The 21545-nt window shown below is 47.0% G+C and overlaps 2 protein-coding genes and 1 long non-coding RNA gene across 5 annotated transcripts in view; 1 reads left to right on the top strand and 2 right to left on the bottom strand.

The window, feature by feature from the left end:
• Positions 1 to 6942, bottom strand: part of CCDC13 (coiled-coil domain containing 13) — a 34293-nt gene extending 27351 nt beyond the window's left edge. For both annotated transcript variants that reach the window (XM_064505658.1, XM_064505659.1), the window contains exons 1-3: positions 6872 to 6942; positions 6087 to 6310; positions 965 to 1113 (exon numbers count right to left, since the gene is read on the bottom strand). In XM_064505658.1, the coding sequence (XP_064361728.1) occupies positions 965 to 1113; positions 6087 to 6307 (370 nt within the window). In that variant the 5' untranslated portion in view covers positions 6308 to 6310; positions 6872 to 6942. The remainder of the gene's footprint in view (positions 1 to 964; positions 1114 to 6086; positions 6311 to 6871) is intronic.
• Positions 6943 to 7588: 646 nt separating this feature from the next.
• Positions 7589 to 13483, bottom strand: HIGD1A (HIG1 hypoxia inducible domain family member 1A). Its single transcript, XM_026097140.2, has 4 exons — positions 13300 to 13483; positions 11430 to 11540; positions 9687 to 9821; positions 7589 to 8584 (listed from the first exon to the last, which is right to left on the bottom strand). The coding sequence occupies exons 1-4, from the start codon at positions 13469 to 13471 to the stop codon at positions 8535 to 8537; spliced, it is 468 nt and encodes a 155-aa protein (XP_025952925.2). The 5' UTR covers positions 13472 to 13483; the 3' UTR covers positions 7589 to 8534.
• A 509-nt stretch (positions 13484 to 13992) lies between these two features.
• On the top strand, positions 13993 to 19585 carry LOC135327417 (uncharacterized). Of its 2 annotated transcripts, none has more exons than XR_010387523.1 (4): positions 13993 to 14263; positions 15225 to 15568; positions 16199 to 16249; positions 16783 to 19585. It is a non-coding gene; the product is annotated as an uncharacterized LOC135327417 (long non-coding RNA). The 2 variants fall into 2 exon arrangements; XR_010387522.1 differs by having other exon boundaries at positions 13993 to 15111.
• Positions 19586 to 21545: the final 1960 nt, after the last annotated feature.

Below are 21545 nucleotides of genomic sequence, written 5' to 3'. Positions count from 1 at the left end.
GCTGAACACGGACTTTGTTTTCAGCCAGCATCCTGCATGTGCCCTATTCAGGCTTTTCAACAAAAGGGGTCTGAATAAGGAATGTAACAGTGTATAGCAGAGAAGGCTGTAACGCTGCCCATCAGCATTAATAGAGAGTTTTCTAAAATGTGATTTCCATGAGTCATCATCTTTTTTGTGCCAGTAATAGCAAGTTCACAAAAGACCTGTGAGGAACACATCACTGTGAAGCCCAAAGGAGCACTGCATTTCTTTTAGGGGGCCTATAATTATCACTAGTAATATTTTGTGCCTTAGGTCATCTCCTATCTGACAATCTCAGACACCTTTTGGTCCTCCCAATAACTATTTCTAAGATGGGGAGTAGCAGTATCAGTATTTTGAGGCTTATAAAACTGAAAAAGAGAGTAAGACGCAGATCTTTAAGCACATGTGCCATTACACGTTGTCAGTGCTATCATGTCAAATCAAATCACTGTGAGGTACTTCCCACTGCAAATAAAGCAGCAAGACCCCTGCAAAAGGGAAACATCAGTCTTCAGAAAACTCTGCAAATGCCAAACAGTGTCAGCTTAGGTTCTTGCAAGTTTCGATAGCAACTCAAGTGTTGACTAAATGAATACTTAAGTGTCTGAGTATTTTCAAAGTTCAGACCCAAGTGATTTCAGTACTACGGCAAATTAGTACAAGCTCAACAATAAATCTTAGAGGACAATTTTTTCTCAGCTAAGAGAGCTGAACTTGTTTCCTCCTCTCAGAAGCTTATTCAGAGAGTGGAAATGGAGGCAACCACTATATGACTGAAATTCTTTTTTTGTATAAAATAGGTAAGGAGATGTTACACGAATATTTCACTGTAGAAGCTTTATTTAGTTCACTATGAGTCCATTATCCTAGCTCTACTGTCATCAGCATCAAGCAAACACTGGAACCAGTGTAATGTGAATATAGTTATTGTGTTTACCTGACAGAGCCAGTTTGTCCTCCTGTATTTTTTTCTGGAGTTGTTTTATTTCAAAATCCTTCTCTCTCACCAGTTTGTACAGTCTGCCGTTCTCATCTCGGACTTCTCGAAGCTGATCCTGGAGCTGCTCATTCTCAGCCTCAAGCAACCTGGAAAAACATAAGACATAATGGCAAATATCACTATAATGTGCTTCAAGTAGATGCTTGCAGAAATAAAATAATGAAATGATTCTATGCTGGATGTACACAGAGCTCAAGTGGAGCGCACCAGGAATGACTTTACTGCAGTGAGCAGAACATCTTGAACTTCAGCTCAGATCACAAGCTGATGATCTAATAATATCTGATCTATTCAGTTAGCTTCTTTCTTCTTCAAAAATTCTGCATTTCCTTGTGTTGTTTGGGGTGAAACATCATAGAACAAATATCTTTTCAGAGCTCCTGAAGTTACTGAATAGTCTCATTTCAGTCACTCTTACTGATCTGGTTCTACAGAGGAAACCAGGCAGGCCCCCCTTCAGCATCTGTGACATTCAAACTTTACTTTCTATACTTACCAAGCCAATAGAAGCTCCCATTCCTTTTCTACATTTAGCCTTAAACTCTTTGAATGAAATCCTCACTATAAACTACAAAAGCTACTACTGAGGTTCTTTCTTTAAAAATGAATGCTTCATGGCAATTCACAAAAGACCAGTTCCCTGTGTCCTCGTCTGATTTTCTTGGATTCCCACCAGGATAGACTGACATCAATTTGTATTGTTAATGTTACTTTTTGGAATTCATTTAGAAACAATGAATACCAGAAAGCCCTCTGAAAGGGAGGACATAGCCTTGCTTCTCCTATTCTTCAGGACATTTAGTAAAATTTACGGGTTTCATCTCTCTAAGACATCCAGAGAATGAGTAACTTTAATCTCTTTGCTGGCCTTACATGACAACTCCTCCAAACATAAAATCTAGAAGTTAAGGCCTGAGGGGCTCAATTCAGTTGCTGACACACAGACTTCAATTTGAGATGCCCCGGGAATCTAAGCCATCTACATGAGACTACCAGCCATGATGCAGGATCCTTGGGAAAACTTGTGGGGCCTCGGCAGAGACCCAAGAGCCTCTCAGAGAGCACCAGCCACCCACGTATGGGCAAATGAATCAAGCCCAAGAATTACCGACATGATCCAACTTTAGACATACAATCTGGCCAGACTCTTCCAGACAGCCACATTTCAGAGTAGAAAGGAACCTGTCTCCATTCCCCAGAAAGGGAGTCAAGAGGGCTAAGAAAAGCCGTGCTGATACTGCCTTTGGTAAACACGTTTGTGGTAGAGACACTGCGGGCTCAAGCCAGAGATACCCATCCTGCCTGCAGGAGCAGAGCTTGAGTTTGAGCCAGTCTCCTCCTGTCTGAGTTTTTGGGTGGGGTCCTCCTCCACATCAAGACATGGGTGTCTTGCTGTGAGCAGCATGCCAAAACACGCACAAGAGGCAAAGGAGATCTAGCCAAAGCAACTGGTGCAGCCTACAGACTAGCTGCTACTGCAGGGTGACCCGAAACGCTCTCTAAACACCACTAAGCGCATTGATGACGGACTCAGCTCATTTACCCACACACAGGTGTCTAGAGCCATTTCAGCTGCCCACCCAGCCTCCAGCTGCTCCTGAAGGGTGCAGGTCTTCTGTCCCTTCCATGCAGATACTCCTGATACCCTATGGCTTCTCAGATGTCACTGGCCACCTGTGTGTGGGTAACTGAGCTGAACCCTGGATTTTCATTATCTACAGTGGCAGCTTGGATATCTACATTTTGGTGACTTAATCCAGAATAGCATCCCACCGCCTTTGCCTACAGGCCGGATTGCTCCAGCCTACAACAGGAGGAGGAAGTAGATAGGTTGGATAATCACAGAGATTTGGCTGATGTGCAGAGTTGTTACAGTATATACCTGTGGTTATAAACACACCCACAGCCAGCTAAGTTAGCTGTCAAAATAGCCACCTAAATCATTTCCATTCAAAAAGCAAGTTTTTTGCTCAAACTGGAGTTTAGCTTTTAAATGCGCACTCTGTATGTGCATGTCAGAATAAATGACCCCTTAAAGCACTGCTAGAAAAAACAGCTAGCAAACTCAATTTACAAGACACTTCACAATCCATAATTAAGCAAGGCACTTCTGTTTCAAAGCTGCATATCAAAGGGAGATCAAAGGCAGCTGTTTACAAAGACAATAACCAAAGAAAGCAGCAATCTGGGCAGAAAAAAGACAAAATTAAGTTACTCCCCCACGTGCCACTCTGCCACTCGTAGAAGTGGGAAACAAAACTGTTCAAATTTAATTAGGACACAATCACATGCATAAAATCATTTTCAATAGTTATTAACAAATTAACAAAAAATTGGAATTAACAAAAAAAAGTTCTAAGTTCTTAACACATCTGACCAGTGATGTCCTCTTCAGATCTGGCTTCCAAAACTTGATGAACATTGCTTTTATTAGGATGAATGGAAATCCTAACTGCATACAGCTGGAGTCTCCTCTCCATCACATCGTATCATGTTACTTTACATGTTACAAAGGCATAAAGGAGATAGCTGGTTCCGCCCAAGTGGCCCAGCTATGGAAAGCCAGCCAAAAGAAAGAGGCTGTAGAAAGCTAACCTTTTTCACTCTTGTTTAGGAAATAAAGCCAACGGAAGCCTGTGAGCAAGGCCTATGACTGAAATTCAGGCAAGTACCTTTCCCAGCTCTGCCACAGGTTCTCCACGTGATGGGGAGAATCATTTAATCTTGAGGTGCACCAAACAACCAGGGAGGATAAAGTTACAGAAGGAACAAAACAGAAGGACAGCAAGGTCAGCTAACCACTTGCCTAAACAAAATCTGGGAGTAGAACAGAAGGATGGAAAAATGAACTCCCAAAGCTCAGAAGAAGGGAGACTTCTGAGAGGAGAATGTTTTCGAAGTGCTTTTATAAACAAACTTGACATGCTGAAATCACTGCAATTGCAAACCATATGGAGTCCTGTTATTCTGGAACAAGTTTCTAACTTGTTGTCATGGGAATACTGTAAAATAGTATCAGGACATAACAGTGAGTCCCTTCCAGAAGCAGTTGAGTCTGCCTGGATTTGAGACACTCGTACCACTCTTTTGCTGAATGCAGGTATTTCACAAATAGGCAAAGGATGCCACAGGCAAAGGATGATCCAGATGAATCAGCAAGCTCTTACTCCTGCCATGTCAAATGGGAACTTTTTTTACAGTAAATCCCACTGAAAATTAAGGTGGGTAATAGCTCTTGAATTACTCAGACCTAAACTACCAAACGGCAAACAGGGAGAGAAGCACTCCCAGAACTGCTGGGACTCTCCTGTATTCTGCACCTCACGGCACACACTCTGCACCAGCAGGTGCTGCGGGAGCGCAGAAGCCCTTCTCTTCCACCAGACAAATCCACATATCACACACGGGGATCAGCCTCCCTCTCCATTTAAAAACAAGCAAACTCAGATCTCCAGAGTAATCTGTATGTACTATCAGAAAGAATTTTTAAGGGAACAGGACAGCTGGTAGGGGTCCGAGAAGAAGCACTCATTGGCAAATCAGCCGTGGTGAGGAACCTGTGTGTGAACAGAAAGTACAGTGCAAGGGTAAAACCATGAGTTTCTCTCTAGAAACTTAGTGCTCTGTTTCTACACAGACTTCCTTTGTGTGATGAGCACCTGATTCCCGGAGGTACCTGAACGTTGCAGTGATTAACTCCTGGGTTCCCTGCCTCATTGCAGAAGCTCCACTGCAGTTTGTGCTCAGCTTTTCCTCACAGTGCATGGAGACTATTAGTCATTTAAGGAAGCAATCTTCAGGCTTGCAGGGAGTTGCCTCTAGTAACACTGAGGGAAAATCAGCGTTTAGGGCCTACAGTGCTAAACCTTGGTAGAGGTGCCCTTCCCTACTCTGGTTTTCCACCTCATGGCTTTTTACCTATTGCTTCCTGCTGGTTTTGGCAGATATGCCAGCCCTTTCTGCTGCTGTATCACAGTTCACCACCCCATCGTAGTGCCAATAAAACAATCCGTGGGGCTAAAGCTGTAAACTGTATCACTGAAATGAGCTAAATTGAGCTAAAAATACCTTTGCCTCAGAAAGTGCATCCAGTTTCCAGCACAGCTCTGCAACAGCTGTATCAGCACCACCATGGAAGGGTAGAACAGGAAGCAGCAGCAGGAATTTCTTAAGCCGGCTTCACTACTGAAAAGGAGCAAACCCTGCCCAACACAGTGGTAACTGCAGACACCCTTGGGATGTCTTCAACTTCAGACCTGTCCTAGTTTGCATATATACTTATTAATTGGGTCAGAGAGAGAGACTGACTATATCCTAGGAGGTAGATGAGTGATCTGAGATGTGGGTTCAAACCTCTGCTGCAGGAAGCTGAATTATGCACACAGCTCCACAAGTGAGATTAAGAGATCCACTCCAGAATACCCAGTGTCCTCATAGTTAAAATACTCCCCGCAGTAGGGGAGATGAGATCCAGATGCCTGCCCCCAGAGAAATTTAAAACCTTACCTTGTATAACCCTGTTAAATATCTTAACCACCAGGCAACCCTCTCTACCAGATGCTCCTATATAGCTGGCTGTCTTTTGACCTACTAAATCAGGTCACGTTGCAAACACAGGCAGGCGAACACTTTCCCGGGCTGCAGGGCTTTGGCTCACACCCATTAGCTGTGTGATGCTTTGAACAGACCTGTCAATGGAAACTTATCCACGTCGGGATGCCTTTTACAAAGCTAGGCAGGGAATCACCAAGAGCTCAGCAGATGTTAGTGATCCTGAGTGACAGGACTTGTTCCGATGGCAGCTAGCTGCCCCTAGCATATCTCCCTTAGACTCCCTGTCTTTCAGTTCCCCACTAGTGAAACACCGATGATAAAGAGCATGTGACAATGCTCTAAGGATAAATATATTAAAGACGGTGAGACTTTCCTTGTGACAGTGAAAGCCCAGTACACGACAACAGACACTGAGTGCTCTATCAACTTCATGTGCGTTCCTAAGATCAGATGCAAAATGTGGGTTTTTTGACTTCCTGAAGGAACAGTGCTGCTACACCTTTACCTTTTGCTGACATCGTCATTTTCAGGCTGTCTGGTTTCAAACAGGTTTAGGTCATTCTGGCTTCCAAAAGTCCCCTCTGCATTGCCATTATTACCCTTCTGGCTGTTTTGCTTTCCCTTCTTCCTCTCCATCAGATTTTGCAGCCTCCTTTGCTGGTGCTCCTGAAGGGCCTTAAACTGGCTTTTAAAATGCTCGTTCACTTCCACATCCATCTCCATCATTTACTAAAAGCGTAAGGAGAAGAAAAGAGAAAGCAGCAGAGATCAGCATCACTTTCCAAACATCCTCTTCCCACAGATGCTCGGTAGCTTTTCTCATCGACCTTCTCTGCTCGATCTCCTCCACCCACTGCCTTCTGCAGCCCCTCCGTCTTGCTTTAAATGCCTCTGTCCATCGACAGCCTTCAAACACGGTCTTTCGGCTCTCAGCATTCTGGCAGCGGTGTTTTAAAGTGTTTTTTAAAAGGATCCGAGTAAAAAAAAATGCCTTTAGAGAGGAGCAAGTTAGCGTGACAGCCAAGCAAACATGGAAACAGCATCGCACCGCACCTGACCCCAGCCCATACAGCCTCCCTAGGGCCTCCAAGAACCGTGCGACCCCCCTCACTTTTCACTTGACCTGGGACAAACAAGAACCATCTCCGTTTACTCTAGTGCTCCTTTCGGTCACTAGACACCAGCGGCGCGGTTTAGCATCTTTTTTCCCCAAAATTTTTAAGCCCCCCGCAGCCGTCCGGCCGCCCGCCCTGGGGCCGCCCCTCCCTCCCCCGCCCCGCCGGGCCCTACCGTAACGGCCGCCCGCGCAGCGCCCGCGCCCCACGCGGTTCCCATAGCAACGGCGGCCCCGCCCCCGCCGCGCGCCCCGCCCCTCCCCGCCCCTGGCGCCAAGGGCAGGGCAAGGGCAGCGCGTGACGCCACCGCCGGGGGGGGGGGGGGGGGGCGGCGCTCCCGCCTTCTCCTTAGCGCCGCCGCCATGGCGTCTCCGCTCAGGCGCCCTCGCTGCTTTCCTGCCCACCTCGGTGGGGAGAGGAGGGCAGCCACAAGCAGCCGGCGCTGATTTCCTCCCCCGCTTGATGGGGAGAAGAGGAGGGCGGTCACGGGAAGAGGCCGCGCTGTGGGATGGCGACATTATCTCCCCTTCCCCCTCACACGGCTCCTGTGAGGAGCGATGGCGTCGTTACCTCCCCGCGCCCTCCCCCCTCACACGGCTGCTGTGAGGATGGAGCCCAACACCCGCCACTGCTGGCAGGGGCCCTTCCTTCCGTGTCACCCTCCAGCCTGATTTTTAGGCAGCTATCCCGGCTCACCACGTCCCCCCACCAGAGACTGTGCACAGGGACTGCGGCCACCCCCCAAAAAGACAGATCCGTAGCCAAACGCTGGTTATCGCCACTGCTCGCGCTTTTATTCACGGTGCAGCGCATGTAGGTACCTACCTTGATGTATTCATTACACAGAAATGCCGTGCTGACACCGTGCGACGCAAGCAAGTCAGAGAAAAGATTGTTTTTACAAATTCGCCTTATCGCATTTATTCTTGTGACTGCCGTTTGAAATACAAGGGGTTCCCACTTAAATTAACACCAGCAATTTACAGAGCAGTATTTTACACCTCACCAAGGAGGATGGGGACTTTTCAGATTTAAGCGTTTTAAAGTTTTGATACTGCAAAATCAAGAGCTAGTGCCTATACTTTAAAGGCATTAGAACACCAAATCAAGATTTAGTTTTCACAACATATATTTTATATGTTACCTTTAAATGTTACCCAAAAGAACAGTGAAAATAGTTACAAGATTTAGCAATCCAAGGATCTCAGGATCTATAATCTAGTAGAAATAGGGAGTCTGTGCCTTGAGTCATTAACAGTGAATAAATACAACATTTAAATAGCTGCAACATACCAAATACTTATCTCACGCCTTAAATAAAAAAAATAGATGTTTATAGAACTTTTGATATTTTATAAACCATTTAGTGCTACTGGAAGCTTCTAAATTACAAGGCTGGAGACTGACATATACAGGATACAAAATGACAGATAGTAAAACATCCACAAGATCTTGTAGACACGGCCTCTCCATGTCCTGGCTGAAGCTCAAGAGAAAATAGTTCAGATTTTGTCATTTTGGGCAGTGGCAGCAAAAGAAGTCACCAATTTTATGAGCGAGTTAACACTCAAGGGGAAGATAAAGGGATCAAACTCTACTATATCCCCGAAGAACTGGGATAGGGCAGCGTCAATCAAAAAGAACCAGTCCCTGATACCCACCACCCCCATGTGCAATCATTGAGACTGACAGCCTCAAGACAGGGTACCATACACAAGACAGATATAGGGCAATTCTCTAATACCATGTATTTTTTTTTTCCAAGGACCCCTCGATATGAGGTTTATAGCTGCAGTACACAGGCCACCACCAGGACATAGTTTTCAATCATCTTCCCATTACTCCTTGGGTTTTACCATATATTCCCGCAACATTGAATACAGCACACCTAGGAGACAGAAATACAAGCAAAATTAGAAATTTTTTAATATAAAATGCATGGTTACAAAAACTCAACACAGCTAAACAGTAAGAAGTGAGATTCTGGGCAACAGAAATTCACAATTCCCTTCCTCTTCTGTTGTCTGCATTTTTAATAGCCAGGAAGAACACTACAAAAATACTTCATCTACAGAGAAATTTTTCCTATTGTAGTGGTATACAGGTCACCAGCAAACTCCAGTTTGCTTTGCTGCCAAAGACAAGCTTTTCTGTTGTACCTTCTGAGAATACATATAGGCAAACAGGGTTTCATAAGATAGGCAGTTTACACACATATGCTGCAAAAATACTCAGATGAGACCTGGGATGCACTGAATACATTCAAGAACACAATTCCAGTCCTGAAAATACCACTGTCTACACAAGCTGCTTTCCAAAGCAATAAACTCAGGAACAGCAATTTTTCCATTTGCAATGGAAAAATATTAACAGCGGATAGTCTTTTTTCTTTTTGCCTCTAATTGCAACACTTCAACATTAATTTTGCATGAGAGTAACCTGCATTTAAATTCCCTCCTGTTTCAAAGCATTTATTTCACTTTCAGCACAAACCATTTATGAGCTTGCCAAACAGTATTATCTCTGAAACACTGAATCACTGCAAGGTTTGTGTATTGATCCCACTAGCTCTTCATTTTTTTCTGCTGCTAATAGCTGTGACCTTCCCCCTCTAAATCACCCACCTTTCCTATTCCAAGTAAAATTATACTTTATACTTAGATTTTCCAAATGTTTGAGGAGATGAAGAACCTCACATGCTCTCGATGTCTAAAAGTAATCAAAACTTGCACTCTCAGAGTGTAGTTTAGTATTGGAACGTGTGTTCTCAAACACCACATTACTCTAGAAAGGCTGAGCAAATAATCAGCCAAAAACCAAGTGTTCATAAACAGCAGCAGGTGTAAACATGTTTGAATACAATAGCCTGAATGCTTCCACCCCAAGGTTATTTCACACACACTGGTGTTATCCCCAAGAACAGAGATTTGAGAGGGTCTCCAAGATTCAGTTTGCCAGCGCTTAAGAGCAACCTCCCATTTCATACGTACCACATGTTATTGCTCCCACTACAAAGCCCTGGGCTGCCACTCGCATGTGAATCAGGTGAAGTGACATTTTCATGTCACCCCTGTGCTTCAGTCTGTACAGCCCATAGCCCACCACCATGGCAAAGCCAGCCATTCCTGTAAAGCAAAGAAAATAACCTTAAGAGTGAAGGACAAAGCCATCAAGTTACGAAAAGTGATTCTACTTAAACAAGAAATCCTGAGAATAAGCACATTTTTGCCTAATCACCACATTTGTATAGAGGGCAAAACCCTGCCTTTCTACCATTTTCACTCTAGCGCTGTTTCATTTAATGCACAAGTCAGTACGGAGAACAGTGACAAATTTCCATTAAGGAACCAGGTCAGAATGAAAAGACAGTAAGTCACAGGACATCCTCAATGTATCAGAGTTTGATATATTTCAGAAAGCACAATTTGCACACTCTTTCTTGGAAGAAAGCTCACTTCTTAAAGTTCTTAACTTCTCTGAGCTTCAGCTCTGACATTCAGCACCTTGACGCATCCACCCGTTTGCCAAAGTCGCTGTTTTGGGTGTTTCACGTTTGACCTGCTTTCACTGGAACAGGACAAGCCATATGTTATCTGCCCTGTGCTGCCAGGAGAGAGGTTCAGTAAAATCTCTTTCACAGGGAATACCTTTAATTTCTACAGACCCAACACAGCCCAGACTGTGCAAGCTCCAGCCTACGTATGTCAATACTCTTGCAAAATACAGAACAGCAGTGCACAAAGTTTACCAATTCCAGCCACTTTTTCTCTAGTTCAAAGAAGGCTGCCAAGTTTTAAGTGTTGCCTATATTTTACTGCCAAGTGCTGAGACATCTTGGCTCCCTGAATAGGATTACTACCAGTTCCACTTTTTTTTTTAAAAAAAAAAGTAGACTTTTGGGGTCTGTAAATTGGCTCTGACATAGGTTTAAAGTAAATTTTGCTAATCTATTTGGAACAACCTGAACTCACACAAGAAGTCCATAGTATGCTCTAGCGAGCGCAGGGAGCAAAGTCCTGCAGCCACAGAAACCGGTGACATATATCTATTGGCAAAAGCTTAGAACACTTCACCCGAGGGACCCGTTTAAGGTGGCTATAAATTGAAACCTATCTCCTGCAGGTTGCACAGATAAGAGGCAGTTCTTGATCAGAGGGAGTTTCTCAGGACACGTACAGCTGAGCTCTCCTTGGAGGCCGGATTCGGCTTTTTCAGGCTCCCAGCAGAGAAGTTAAGAACTTTAACCACTTCCTCTAGTTGGGGTACCCCAAAACCTAGTAAGAAAATGCATTTTAGACTAAAGGATGGCAGCAGAGAAAGGTCAGATCTTCTCCAGACGGACTGTATTTCAGACACTTTTGTTTTGTATTTCGTTAGCTTGAAAGACACTTCCTAGTGATCACGCAGTTCCCAGTGGCCACGCTCTAAAACAGGCAAGATACACTCCTTACCACATACTGGATCTGTCACTGACCTAAATTTTTTTAGGATTTTTTTTAATGTGGGTTCTGTGTTTTCTATTTAACATAATAGGACACTTATTAATTACACTGTTTCTGGTAAAATACCACTTCAGGTAGACACTGTATTGCTGTCACTGGAGAACACGCCTGAAGGAGGAAGTCATTTCAAAGTAATTTCCTGTTCACAGTATGTGACTGTTTACCATATTGATTGTTCATGAGAAGGAAAAAAAAAAATCTATGTAAGTGTTTCTGCATATTCAAACTTACCAATGGGTACAAATGGCGTCTCTTTAAATTTTCTTAACAGTTTTGATGTCTGGCTGGTTTCAGTCTCATACTCAGAAAAAACAGATTCCTGACTGGACGACATGATGGTGGCTGCAAAGAGAAAGAGTCTTCCTTCAGATGTCAGAAATACCAAGTTAAGAGATTTTTTTTTTAAAAAAGAGACAATCTCTTCCCTATTCTACAGGTAACGAAGCTCCATGTAGTCAAATACAAACACAAGAGCTAGCAAGGCTTGACTTCAGCTGATGAGCTACATACAGACAATTTAATTTAAGTTAAATCTTGGGAAGCAAGATCATTGTGTACTAGAACAGCTAATGACAGCAAAAAAAGCAGTGAAGTAACAAGTTTCTGCCCTCCCTTTTTGCACTGTTACAAACCCCAGCGCTCCCACGCTAGCTCACAGGCAGCTACAGACCACCGAAAGCCTGAGTCGCTGGCTGTGTTTCCTTCCAGCACTTCCAGCCTCCATCACACCCTTTTGCTTTTTACAGGCTATTCCTTAATGGCTGCTCTGACCTCAGGAAAGTTCACTTCTCCCCTTTCACTCCGTGCCAAGGACGGCAGCCGAAGCACTTTGGATGGAAAGCAAAAGCCGCTATGGAAGGTCAGCCCTGCTTTTGGCAGCTGTTCAGCCACTACTACAGCTTATCCTGCTTCGTGCGGCACTTCAACATCGCTTCAGACGCCTGCTGGGTAACAGAGTGCAACACGGCAATCACTGAGAAATGGGAGCAAGTTTTTAAGACCTCAGTAGACAAATTTGTGCGGGGACACATTCAGCATCGCGAGGACGAGCGCTCTACTCACAGAGCAATCACCTAACCAGTGAAAAAATCAACCAGAACGCCTCAAGAAACCTGCCTGTTTTTAGTGCGGGCCCTGTCACAGATTACACCAAGACCTGTTCCTCCTTCAGTCTCTGGCATAAGTATCGTTCTTCAGTTAGTGACTACTGATGTTAGCACAATTAGCTCAGCACCCTCACAACGCTTTCTGCTAGAGAGGTTTCTGCTCTTGTTCCAGATCTGCCATCAATGCGCTCAGTACTAAAATACACCTTGGCCTTGCAAATAATTACGCCACACTCTTCAAATAAGTTGCTAACTGGAATTTAATTTAAGCATTGGTTGGTAAAAATGCAAGAAATACATGGCAAGTGTGGCCTATTCCATGCTGAAGCAGTATTTGCAAATACAAGTTATAGCTTAGGCTGACTGATGAGGAGGAGACATGACAGCACTCCCCTCACTCAGGAGGGGTGGAGAGAGCCAGAGGTGAGGTTTAAACAAGAAATTGGGAACAAAAAGTCAGTCCATGCACCCAGTCAAAGAGGTGCCTGTGACCTTCAGCTCACACAGAGGTCGGGGGGGGGGGGTTGGGGGTGAGGGAAGCGGGGCAACACACGTGTCCCCGCTAGCCCTGACCTTGCCTGACACCTGCAGCATTTCCTAGGAAGCGGGGAGGCCCCAACCGCGTGGGGCCTGACCCGGGGGTCCCAAACCGTGTGGGGCCCTGTCCCCCCAACCTGCCCCAAGGGTCCCCAAACCGTGTGGGGCCCTGCACTAAACCTGTCCCGGGGTCCCCAAATCGTGTGGGGCCCTGCCCCCAAACCTGCCCCGGGGTCCCCAAACCATGGGGAGCCCCTATCCCCCCCTAAACCTGCCCCGGGGGCCCCCAACCCACAGAGGTCCCTGCCCCGTACGTGCCCCAAGCCCCCCCCACGTGACCTCCCCTGACCCCAGCGGGCCCCCATACGTGACCTCCCCCGAGCCCAGCGCCCCTCCCCACGTGACTTCCCCCGACCCCAGCAGCTCCCCCCTCCCCACGTGACCCCGGCCCCGCTCACCACGCAAATGGCCGCGCCGCCGCACACACTGAACCGCGACACCGGCCGGCTTCTGCGGCGATTCGCCCCGCCCCTCGCTCTTATTGGCCGAGGGCTCGCCCCGCCCCTTCGCCTTTGTCCCCCGCCCGAGACTGAGCCTACCGGCTCGCCTGAAAACTACAACTCCCAGCATGCCGCGGGGGAGACCGTCCTGCCACCGGCCAATGGAGAGCGCGGCCGATGACGTCCGGCGCGGGAAGTTCCGCCGGCCTCCATTTTACAGTCTTCCGGGGAGGGGCACATCCGGCCTCCCGCGGAGGCCTGCCGAGGAGGCGGGAGTGACGTCACTGCGGGGGGGCTCGCCGCATTGCGGCGGGTGCTGAGTCATGGGCGGGGCGGGGCCGGGCCGGGCCGGGCGCGTCCGTGCCGCGGCTGGGGGCCGCCATGGGGCTGGGGGCCGCCATGGGGCTGGGGGGCTGCTGGGGGCTGTGGCTGCCATGGGGCTGGGGGCTGCCAGGCAGCTGCTAAGGGTCAGTGTGGGGCTGGGGACTGCCAGGGGCCTGGGAGGGGTGCTATGAGACTGGGGGCTGCTGGGAAAGGGGGGTCCTGTGGGGCTGGGGGCTGCCATGGGGCTGAGGGCTGCCGGGGGGCTGAAGGTGATGCCACGAAGCTGGGGGGCCCTGCCTCTTGGTGTCTCTCAGGAGCCCCACAGCAGGGTCCACAGCATCTGTTGCCCCACGGACCCTAATGCTGGTGACAGCACGGCTGCCCCGTGCCGTGCCCATCCCTCCTCCAGCGATGGCACGGCCACCCCACACCGTGCCCATCCCTCCTCCGGCGCTGGGCGAGCAGGGTCCAAGCCTCAGCGCCGCATCCACACCCAAGTCAAATGCCTGTGGCGGCTGCTGCTCCCTGCCACAGGTCTGCCATGCTCGCTGACCGAGAGTGTCTTCTCAGCACCCCTCCTGGGGGCTTTGGCCTTAATGTAAGAAATTCTGTCTTTTTTCTGACCATGAGAGAAACCCGGGTGAAACCCCATTTTGTTTGCATTCATACGAGCTGTCGCTGGGACTTTTTCTCCTGTGCTTGTTCTCTGAAAAAGCAAATCTCCCGTAGTCTGGGATGAGCGGTATCTAGTCTTTTCACAGATTCACAGAATCACAGAAGGGTTGAAGTTGGAAGGGACCTCTGGAGATCACCTAGTCCACCCTGCACAAACAGGGTCACCTAGAGCATGTTGCACAAGATCACATCCAGGCAGATTTTGAATACCTCCAGAGAAAGAGATTCCACAACCTCTCTGGGCAGCTTGTTCCAGTGCTCTGTTACCCTCACAGTAAAGAAGTTTTTCCTCATATTCAGATGGAACTTCCTGTGTTTCAGTTTGTGCCCGTTGCCTCTCATCCTGTTGCTGGGCACCACTGAAAAGAGTCTGGCCCTGGCCTCTTTACACTCTCCCTTTAGATATTTGTAGACATGTAGATCCCCTCTCATTCTCTTCTCCAGGCTAAACACGCCCAGGTCTCTCAGCCTTTCCTCATAGGAGAGATGCTCCAGTCCCTTCATCATCTTCATAGCCCTACGCTGGACTCGCTCCAGCAGGTCCATTTCTCTCTTGTCCTGGGGAGCCCAGCACTGGACACAGCACTCCAGATGTGGCCTCACCAGGGCTGAGTAGAGGGGCAGGATCACCTCCCTCGACCTGCTGGCAATGCTCTTCCTAATGCATCCCAGGATACCACTGGCCTTGGCCACAAGAGCACATTGCTGGCTCATGGTCAACTTGTCCACCAGGACCCCCAGGTCCTTCTCCGCAGAGCTGCCTTCCAGCAGGTCAGCCTCCCGCCTGTACTGGTGCATGGTCCTTTTGATCCTTGGCTGCACAGATCACACCCCTGACCTACTGCATTAATCAAATTGTGATACCCTGGTTGCTTTCTATTTAGACGCTGCATCCTGGCCTTACTCCTGAGCCTGATGAAGGGGCTGCATCCAAGGTGGATTTAAAGCCAGACGACCGTCTGTGAAAACCTTGTGACATTAATAGGTAACATGCGCGTCTTTATAGATGTGGCCAAACATGTTATCTTCAACGATTCGATGAGGAAACCTCTGCGCCCTGCAGAGAGGACAGCGCAGCTGGAGGCAGCAGGATTCAGCGGTCCTGGGAACTGTTGTGTTCGGGGCAGAGCGAGGCGCGTGGGAAACCTTCCCCGGAAACCTCACATGAGTGAAGCCCTGTGCCTGCGCCGCGACCCAGGGAAACGGGGACAGACAGCCAAATCGCTCTGTATCCTTTGCATTCGATGCATCTTTGGTGATGAGGAGCATTAAACCTACCACAGGTAGGAAAGTGGACTTCAGGGAGAAGCAAGGTAGTCCAGAAGTTTTATGCCACTTTAAGGAAAAAAGAGCCTTTATATGAGTTACTCTGGGGAGGAGTGGGGTTTGCCTGTTTGTTTTTACAAGCTCATCCTCTTGCAAAACCTGAAGGTGCAGAGCATGTGAACTGCAGCCGTCGAAGAGCTGCGGGACCGGTGGCCTGATGCTGAACTCCCCGAGGACAGGCACTGCTCTGCTTGCTCCTCTGGCCCCAGAAACACCCAGGTAGTAAGGCCAGCGTCGTTATTTGTTAAAGTCTTACAAGAGTCTGTCTTCGTGGCTCTCGTATGTCCAAAGTGGTCACAGAGGAATTGACTGGAAGTGTTTGCACAGCTGGAACTGCTTAACAAGCAGCTTGATCCAATCATTTCATTTCCAAAATTAAGTATATTTCCATATATATCTCCATCTTTCCAGAGCACGGCAGGAAACTGTTGCTCCTTGGGGACCACTTATGTGTTTGTTTCTTTTTGCTTGGTATTGTTTTTTTTTTCTTTTCAGTTGAAACTCAGGCCTTCTTCTTAATAATTTTCATAAGCAAAGGTGCAGAGAGGCTTCTGCTTTGCGTATCCAGGACTCGGTGGTGAAGGTGAGTCTTATAGCCTCTGCTGCAGGTGACTTGGCTCTCTGGGCAAATCAGTCACTGGTGAGTGATGCAAGACATCGTTTGTAGAGGTGTCACAGGAGTACTGATGTGCTTGTGTGTAAGCCAGGTCACTGAAAAGCTGAAAGGCTTGAATTAAACCTGAGTGGGTACTGGAGGGGTTATTTTCCTTCTGAGGGATCGTGATCCATTTTACATCTTTTGGGAGGAGCAGGAACTGAGATGAGGAGGAACTGGGAGAGCAGCAGCTGAGAATAGCTTGACATGTTCATACTTATATTCATTTAAAACTCTCCTCAGCAGTATTTGTAACCCAAGGTCTCAGATGTATCTGTTTCTATAGGAGTTTGCAAAGGGTATGCACTGTCTTTATGTTCAGCATTAACCTCCCTGAGCATGAATCAAGCCCAGACCCAGGAACCCAATGAAACTACTGAGAAGAAGTTGCTTTCCTGACCTTTACTCTCTGCTTTTTGAGCTCTGGAACTTTTTCTGACATTTTTTTAAAACTTTTCTAGGAAAAAAACAAGCGAACAAACAAGCAAGCTGAAAACCTCCTGAGATCACATAAGTCCACAGAGCAGGATTTTGAGATTTTTTTTTTTACCCCCTCACAGCAGCAGGGCATGGGACCCCGGACATCGTTTGAAACCATGACAGCAACTGAAATCAAACCTGAATTGGCCCGGCTGTTTCTATTGTTGGGTCCACGCAAGAGGACTGGAGGCCTTGCATCAAAATGTGATGTCAGAAAAAGCAATCTACACTCTAAGAGCATTGTTATATCATTTGTGTTAGTGTTGTGCTCAGGAGCATCAGGAAAGGACCCCGCTGCGTTGGCACAGCCCCGTGTGTGCACCACCAGGGTGGACATCCAGCATCCTTGGAAATGAGAGACCTGCTGTGACAATGACGTTCAGTGACCTCCAGCAACAGTCTCATACACCAGAAGGGCTTTGATGCAACACGGAGCAGAAGAGTCAATGCTTTTGTCCAGCTGAAGATGTTTTTCCTTTTTTTTTTTCCCCCCCAACATTTGATGCCCCAGCAGGAGGTTGAAAAGTGTTAATTAACAGTTCTGTTTTCTGTTTTGCAAAAGGAAGGAAGTGAAACAAGCTGCAACTTTGTGTTGAATTTGGCAAATTCTTTCATCTGAAAGAGTGAGGTTTTTAAGCTGTTGCTCATTTATGGGATGGAAAGCAATTTACTGCAACTTTTTCTGTGTGGAACTTGTTAACTTTTTGCTTCAAAAAATTTTCAGTATAACCACACAGTTTAACGTCAAGTGGAAGTTCTTTAACAGGGGCTAAGAGAAAGCCCTGCTTTTCCTCAATTTGCTTTACCTTTTCATATGAGAGAATTGTCTTCCTGACAAGTTTTTGTCCTAAATTTGAGCTTTCTGGCATAACTTGGTTTGCCCCCACTGTATTTCAGGCGGTAGATTTTGGAGCCCAAACTCAGCATAGGAATTGGCCCTGCCTTTAACAGCAGTGAAATGGATTCTGGAGCAGGAAAGAAAATCCCCTGGGATCTTAGAATGCCTAAAATCCTTCCCTAGAGCCAGAGGGAAACTTGTCAGTGTGAAACAGCAGAGAGAGGTCCTTTTTTTGGAAAGTCTTGTCCTGTTTCTGCAGCTTTCTAGTTGCTCTGTTTGACTGTGACGTGAGTGGTGTCCATGGATGTGGAGAGCACCCAGTAAATGGAGAGCTGCTGCTCCAGCAATCTGCAGAGTCACTTCTTAGGAGACATGCAGCTTTTTCATCAAAACAAACAGCTATATGCAGCGTGCATTCAAGACAGTAGCTCCAATAACCTTTGTTAGTACTGCTATCTCTCTTTAAACGTGCTACCCATTACCAGTAATCTATTTACTTTAATTGCCAAAGCCATTAAGGCTCTGCAGAGTATGAAAGAAAAAAAAAGTCTATGCAATTATCGGTTCCCAAATTGAGTTAAAATCTTATAATAAATTACAGAGAAGGCTACTTTGTGCCATGACTATCAGAGATACATTTAATTCTCTGCAGCTCCAAGCTATATGTGCTTCAGGGGAGAAACTCAATTAAAAAAAGACCTATTTCATTTTAATTGCTAGATTAATGAAACTGCCATCACCTGTAGCATCCCCATGTGCACGTCTAGACCTTCTAATTTGTGCTCAGTTTCTGTTCACTGCTTGTGTCATCCATATATACTTACACGTTTGAATGAACACATATGGACGATATACACGAGTGGAGAATGTGTGCACACATATGTGCCCACAGCTCCCACCAGCAATGGTGAATAAGGAAATTGGTACAAATAACTCTTCTTTTTCTTGGAGAAAACAGTTACAACAGTCCTGCTGAGCAGTTGCACAAAGGCAGCTACATTGGCCAAAGGGCAGGTTACAGAGATGTGGACCAGAGGTGCCTTCAGCTCCCAATCCGCCAGGGCCCTGAGGCTGGCTAGACCTGATTTCCTATTTTATAAGGGCAATTTGTGGCTTATACAGTTGAGTTCCTGGAGCTGCTAGAGGGAATGACCTTGTCACACATTGGAGTGTATCCATCTGGAGCCCGGGCCCTGCTAGGTGATAAGAACAAGGAAATAAAGGTGAGGATGAACACTGACTCTGCTGGAGCCGTGGTGGTGCTTTATGCTGGGTGTAGCCCCATAATACAGTCCCGCGGTGGCTAGTAACAGGCCATAAGCTTTGTGCTGAATTTGCAAGGCCTCAGGCCTGAGGCTGGTCGGGCCTGCTCTGTCCTGACCTGCCTGCAGCTTGGTTTTACCTTGTTTAGCTGTGACAGCAATCTAACTGACCAGGTGAGACCCCACAGCTATAGACACCTCGTTAGTGGTCAGTTAAAGAAATGCAGCCCTGGAGCTGGACAAAGCTGTTTGTCAGGGTAACAAGGAGAACAAGGAAGTAATATCTAACATACGTAAAAGCCAGCATATATAGTAAATTTGGATGTAGCCTGGAGCTGTAGACAAATGAAGAAAAAGCAAGGTGTAGAAGTGTGTTAGCAAACACCATACAAAAATGACCCCAAGTGGATCCTGGAGAGAGAAAGAAGAAACCATCAACGTGGACATTGTTGCTCCCGGTGAAGGACTCCAGATGCCAACAACTTGCCGCAACAACCCCACCAACACCAGAGTGAAACCACCAACTATATTATTATATATTATTATTATATTTATTATTATTATTGAAACATTTTCTACATAGACATTATTTCTTTTTCTATAATAATTATATCTGGTCTAGTAATGATGCTTGGATTAGGCTGTTTAGATGATTTCAGTTATACTAACAACAAATTCTTGGCTTTCTATGTAAGAAGGTATGCTTCCTCTTTGGCCATGAACACTATTTTGAGTGTGAGTTCAGAATGGCCAGGATTTCAGCCCGTTTCCTTGTCTGTGTTGCGGTGGGGTGGGTGGACCCGTTGGGTCTCCAGCTGGCTCACATTTGGCGTCCCCATTCCAGAGGTGGCAGGGACAGTGCATGGGCACAGCAGATGGCTGAGTGTGGGAAGCCGTGGATTTAGATGAAGCTGAGGGAGACGCGAATAGTCAGTGAGGATTTGACATGTCCCCATGGGGCACAGCCCATAGGTCTCCATGAGAGGAAGAGCAAGAACAACTCTGCTGAATTATAAGCACAGACAGCATTGATGGGATGCTAGGAAAAAGCCTTGCACATCTGGGATAACCAAAGAGGGAAACCAGCTGGCAAAGGGAGAATTTACTTTAAGGCTGTTAAGAGCAGGTGAGCATCAGCCTGCCGTGGTCTAGGTGACCCTGGCATCGGGGCTTTGGTGGATGGCCTTGTGTGGTCTCTGTGATTGCCTCGCTGAGCTCCTGCACCCATAAAGATGTGGTGAGATGACACCTAGCGCTCAAACTTCTTGTCCTGCAGTGCTTGTTACCCTGGGGCTCCTTTTCCCTGGTCAGCCCATCTCTCAGCCTTTGGGGTTGAGATTTGCCCAGCATTTCTGCAGTGCATCTGCCACAGTGACCGAGCCTCATCAATGCAGAGGTCCAGCCACCCGAGCTCTGCACTGCGGCCACCATGAGACCCAGAGCACAAGGAGCATGGAGTCCTCCCAAAGCCTGCGAGGCGCTGGGACGTCGGACCAGCAGCCTGGTCCAGATCTGGACACCAGCTGTGGGTGACTGTGGCAGAAGCTAAATCCACCCCAGCGTGATAAACTTGTGTTCATCAAACTAGATTTCTAGAAGGGCAAGAGTCAAAGACTAGCCGATGTAATCCACAGGCTGGGACTTCCTCCTCAGCGTCAATCAGCAAATGTTTGCTTTCCAGATTGGACTCACCTTTCCCTTGCTGCAATATACCTCAATATCAGCCTCCAATTTCAAGTGAAAGGCCCCTTCTCAGAAGAGGTGTACCTGGCTGTTTGATTTGCTTTGCATATGGACTCATCTATGAGTCATCGATGCCTGATCTTCTAGACACCCCAAAGTCACTGTTGGCCAGAAATTTCCCAACACGCCCCTGCACAAAGAAGAGAAGTGGCCCTGCCTGCCTCTCACCTGCTGAGTGCTTTAACTGCGAGGCTGATCCTGCTTCCTTTTCGGCTGGTCTCTCTGGCCCTGTGGTTCCAGGTGCCAGCATGCAGATGTGTCCATACAGCTAAATAAGAGCCCTGCAGCAAACTCCAGCCCTGCGCTCCCACTCACCCATGCAGCTTAACTACTTGCTCGCTCGCTGGTTGTGTCAGGAAAGGGGTAGCTCCAGCCACCCCAGGCCAAGGCACGGGCATGATTTTGGGGAAAATTCACTCCACGGGTATTCCCACTAAGCAGGAAGGATGAGACTTCCCTCCCCTCCAAAAAGACGTGTAATAATTTTGTTTCAGAGCCGCAGGAGCATTGCAGGGAACCCATAGGATACCAAAAGCCAAGTGTGGGCCATCTGCTCTAGAGCGAGCCCTGAGAAGAGTGAACATTAGCCAGACCTGCCTAAATTTAGCTATTGCAACTTTAGCTGGATAAAACCAGCCGTAGGCTGGTCCCCTTTGCAAAATGAAGAGAAGCAGGTGCAGAGGGTGAGTTGTATCCCTGCCTGAAAAAAGATTCGAATCTTTTTATATATATATCAGTGTGTGTATACATACATAGATTGTACTAAGCAGAAAAATGTCCTAAGTAAAAAAAAAAAAGCAGCTTATTTTTTGGTGCAAAAAAAGAAAAAGTCTAGGAAGGGCAAACAAGGAAGAAAACAAAAATATACTATAGGTATACAGGGGATTTTGGGTCAGATTCG

The sequence above is a fragment of the Dromaius novaehollandiae genome, chromosome 2 (assembly GCF_036370855.1).
Source record: "Dromaius novaehollandiae isolate bDroNov1 chromosome 2, bDroNov1.hap1, whole genome shotgun sequence".
NCBI lineage: Eukaryota > Metazoa > Chordata > Aves > Casuariiformes > Dromaiidae > Dromaius > Dromaius novaehollandiae.
The sequence above is the reverse complement of the archived record's forward strand: the minus strand, read 5'-3'. Positions and strand labels throughout refer to the sequence as shown.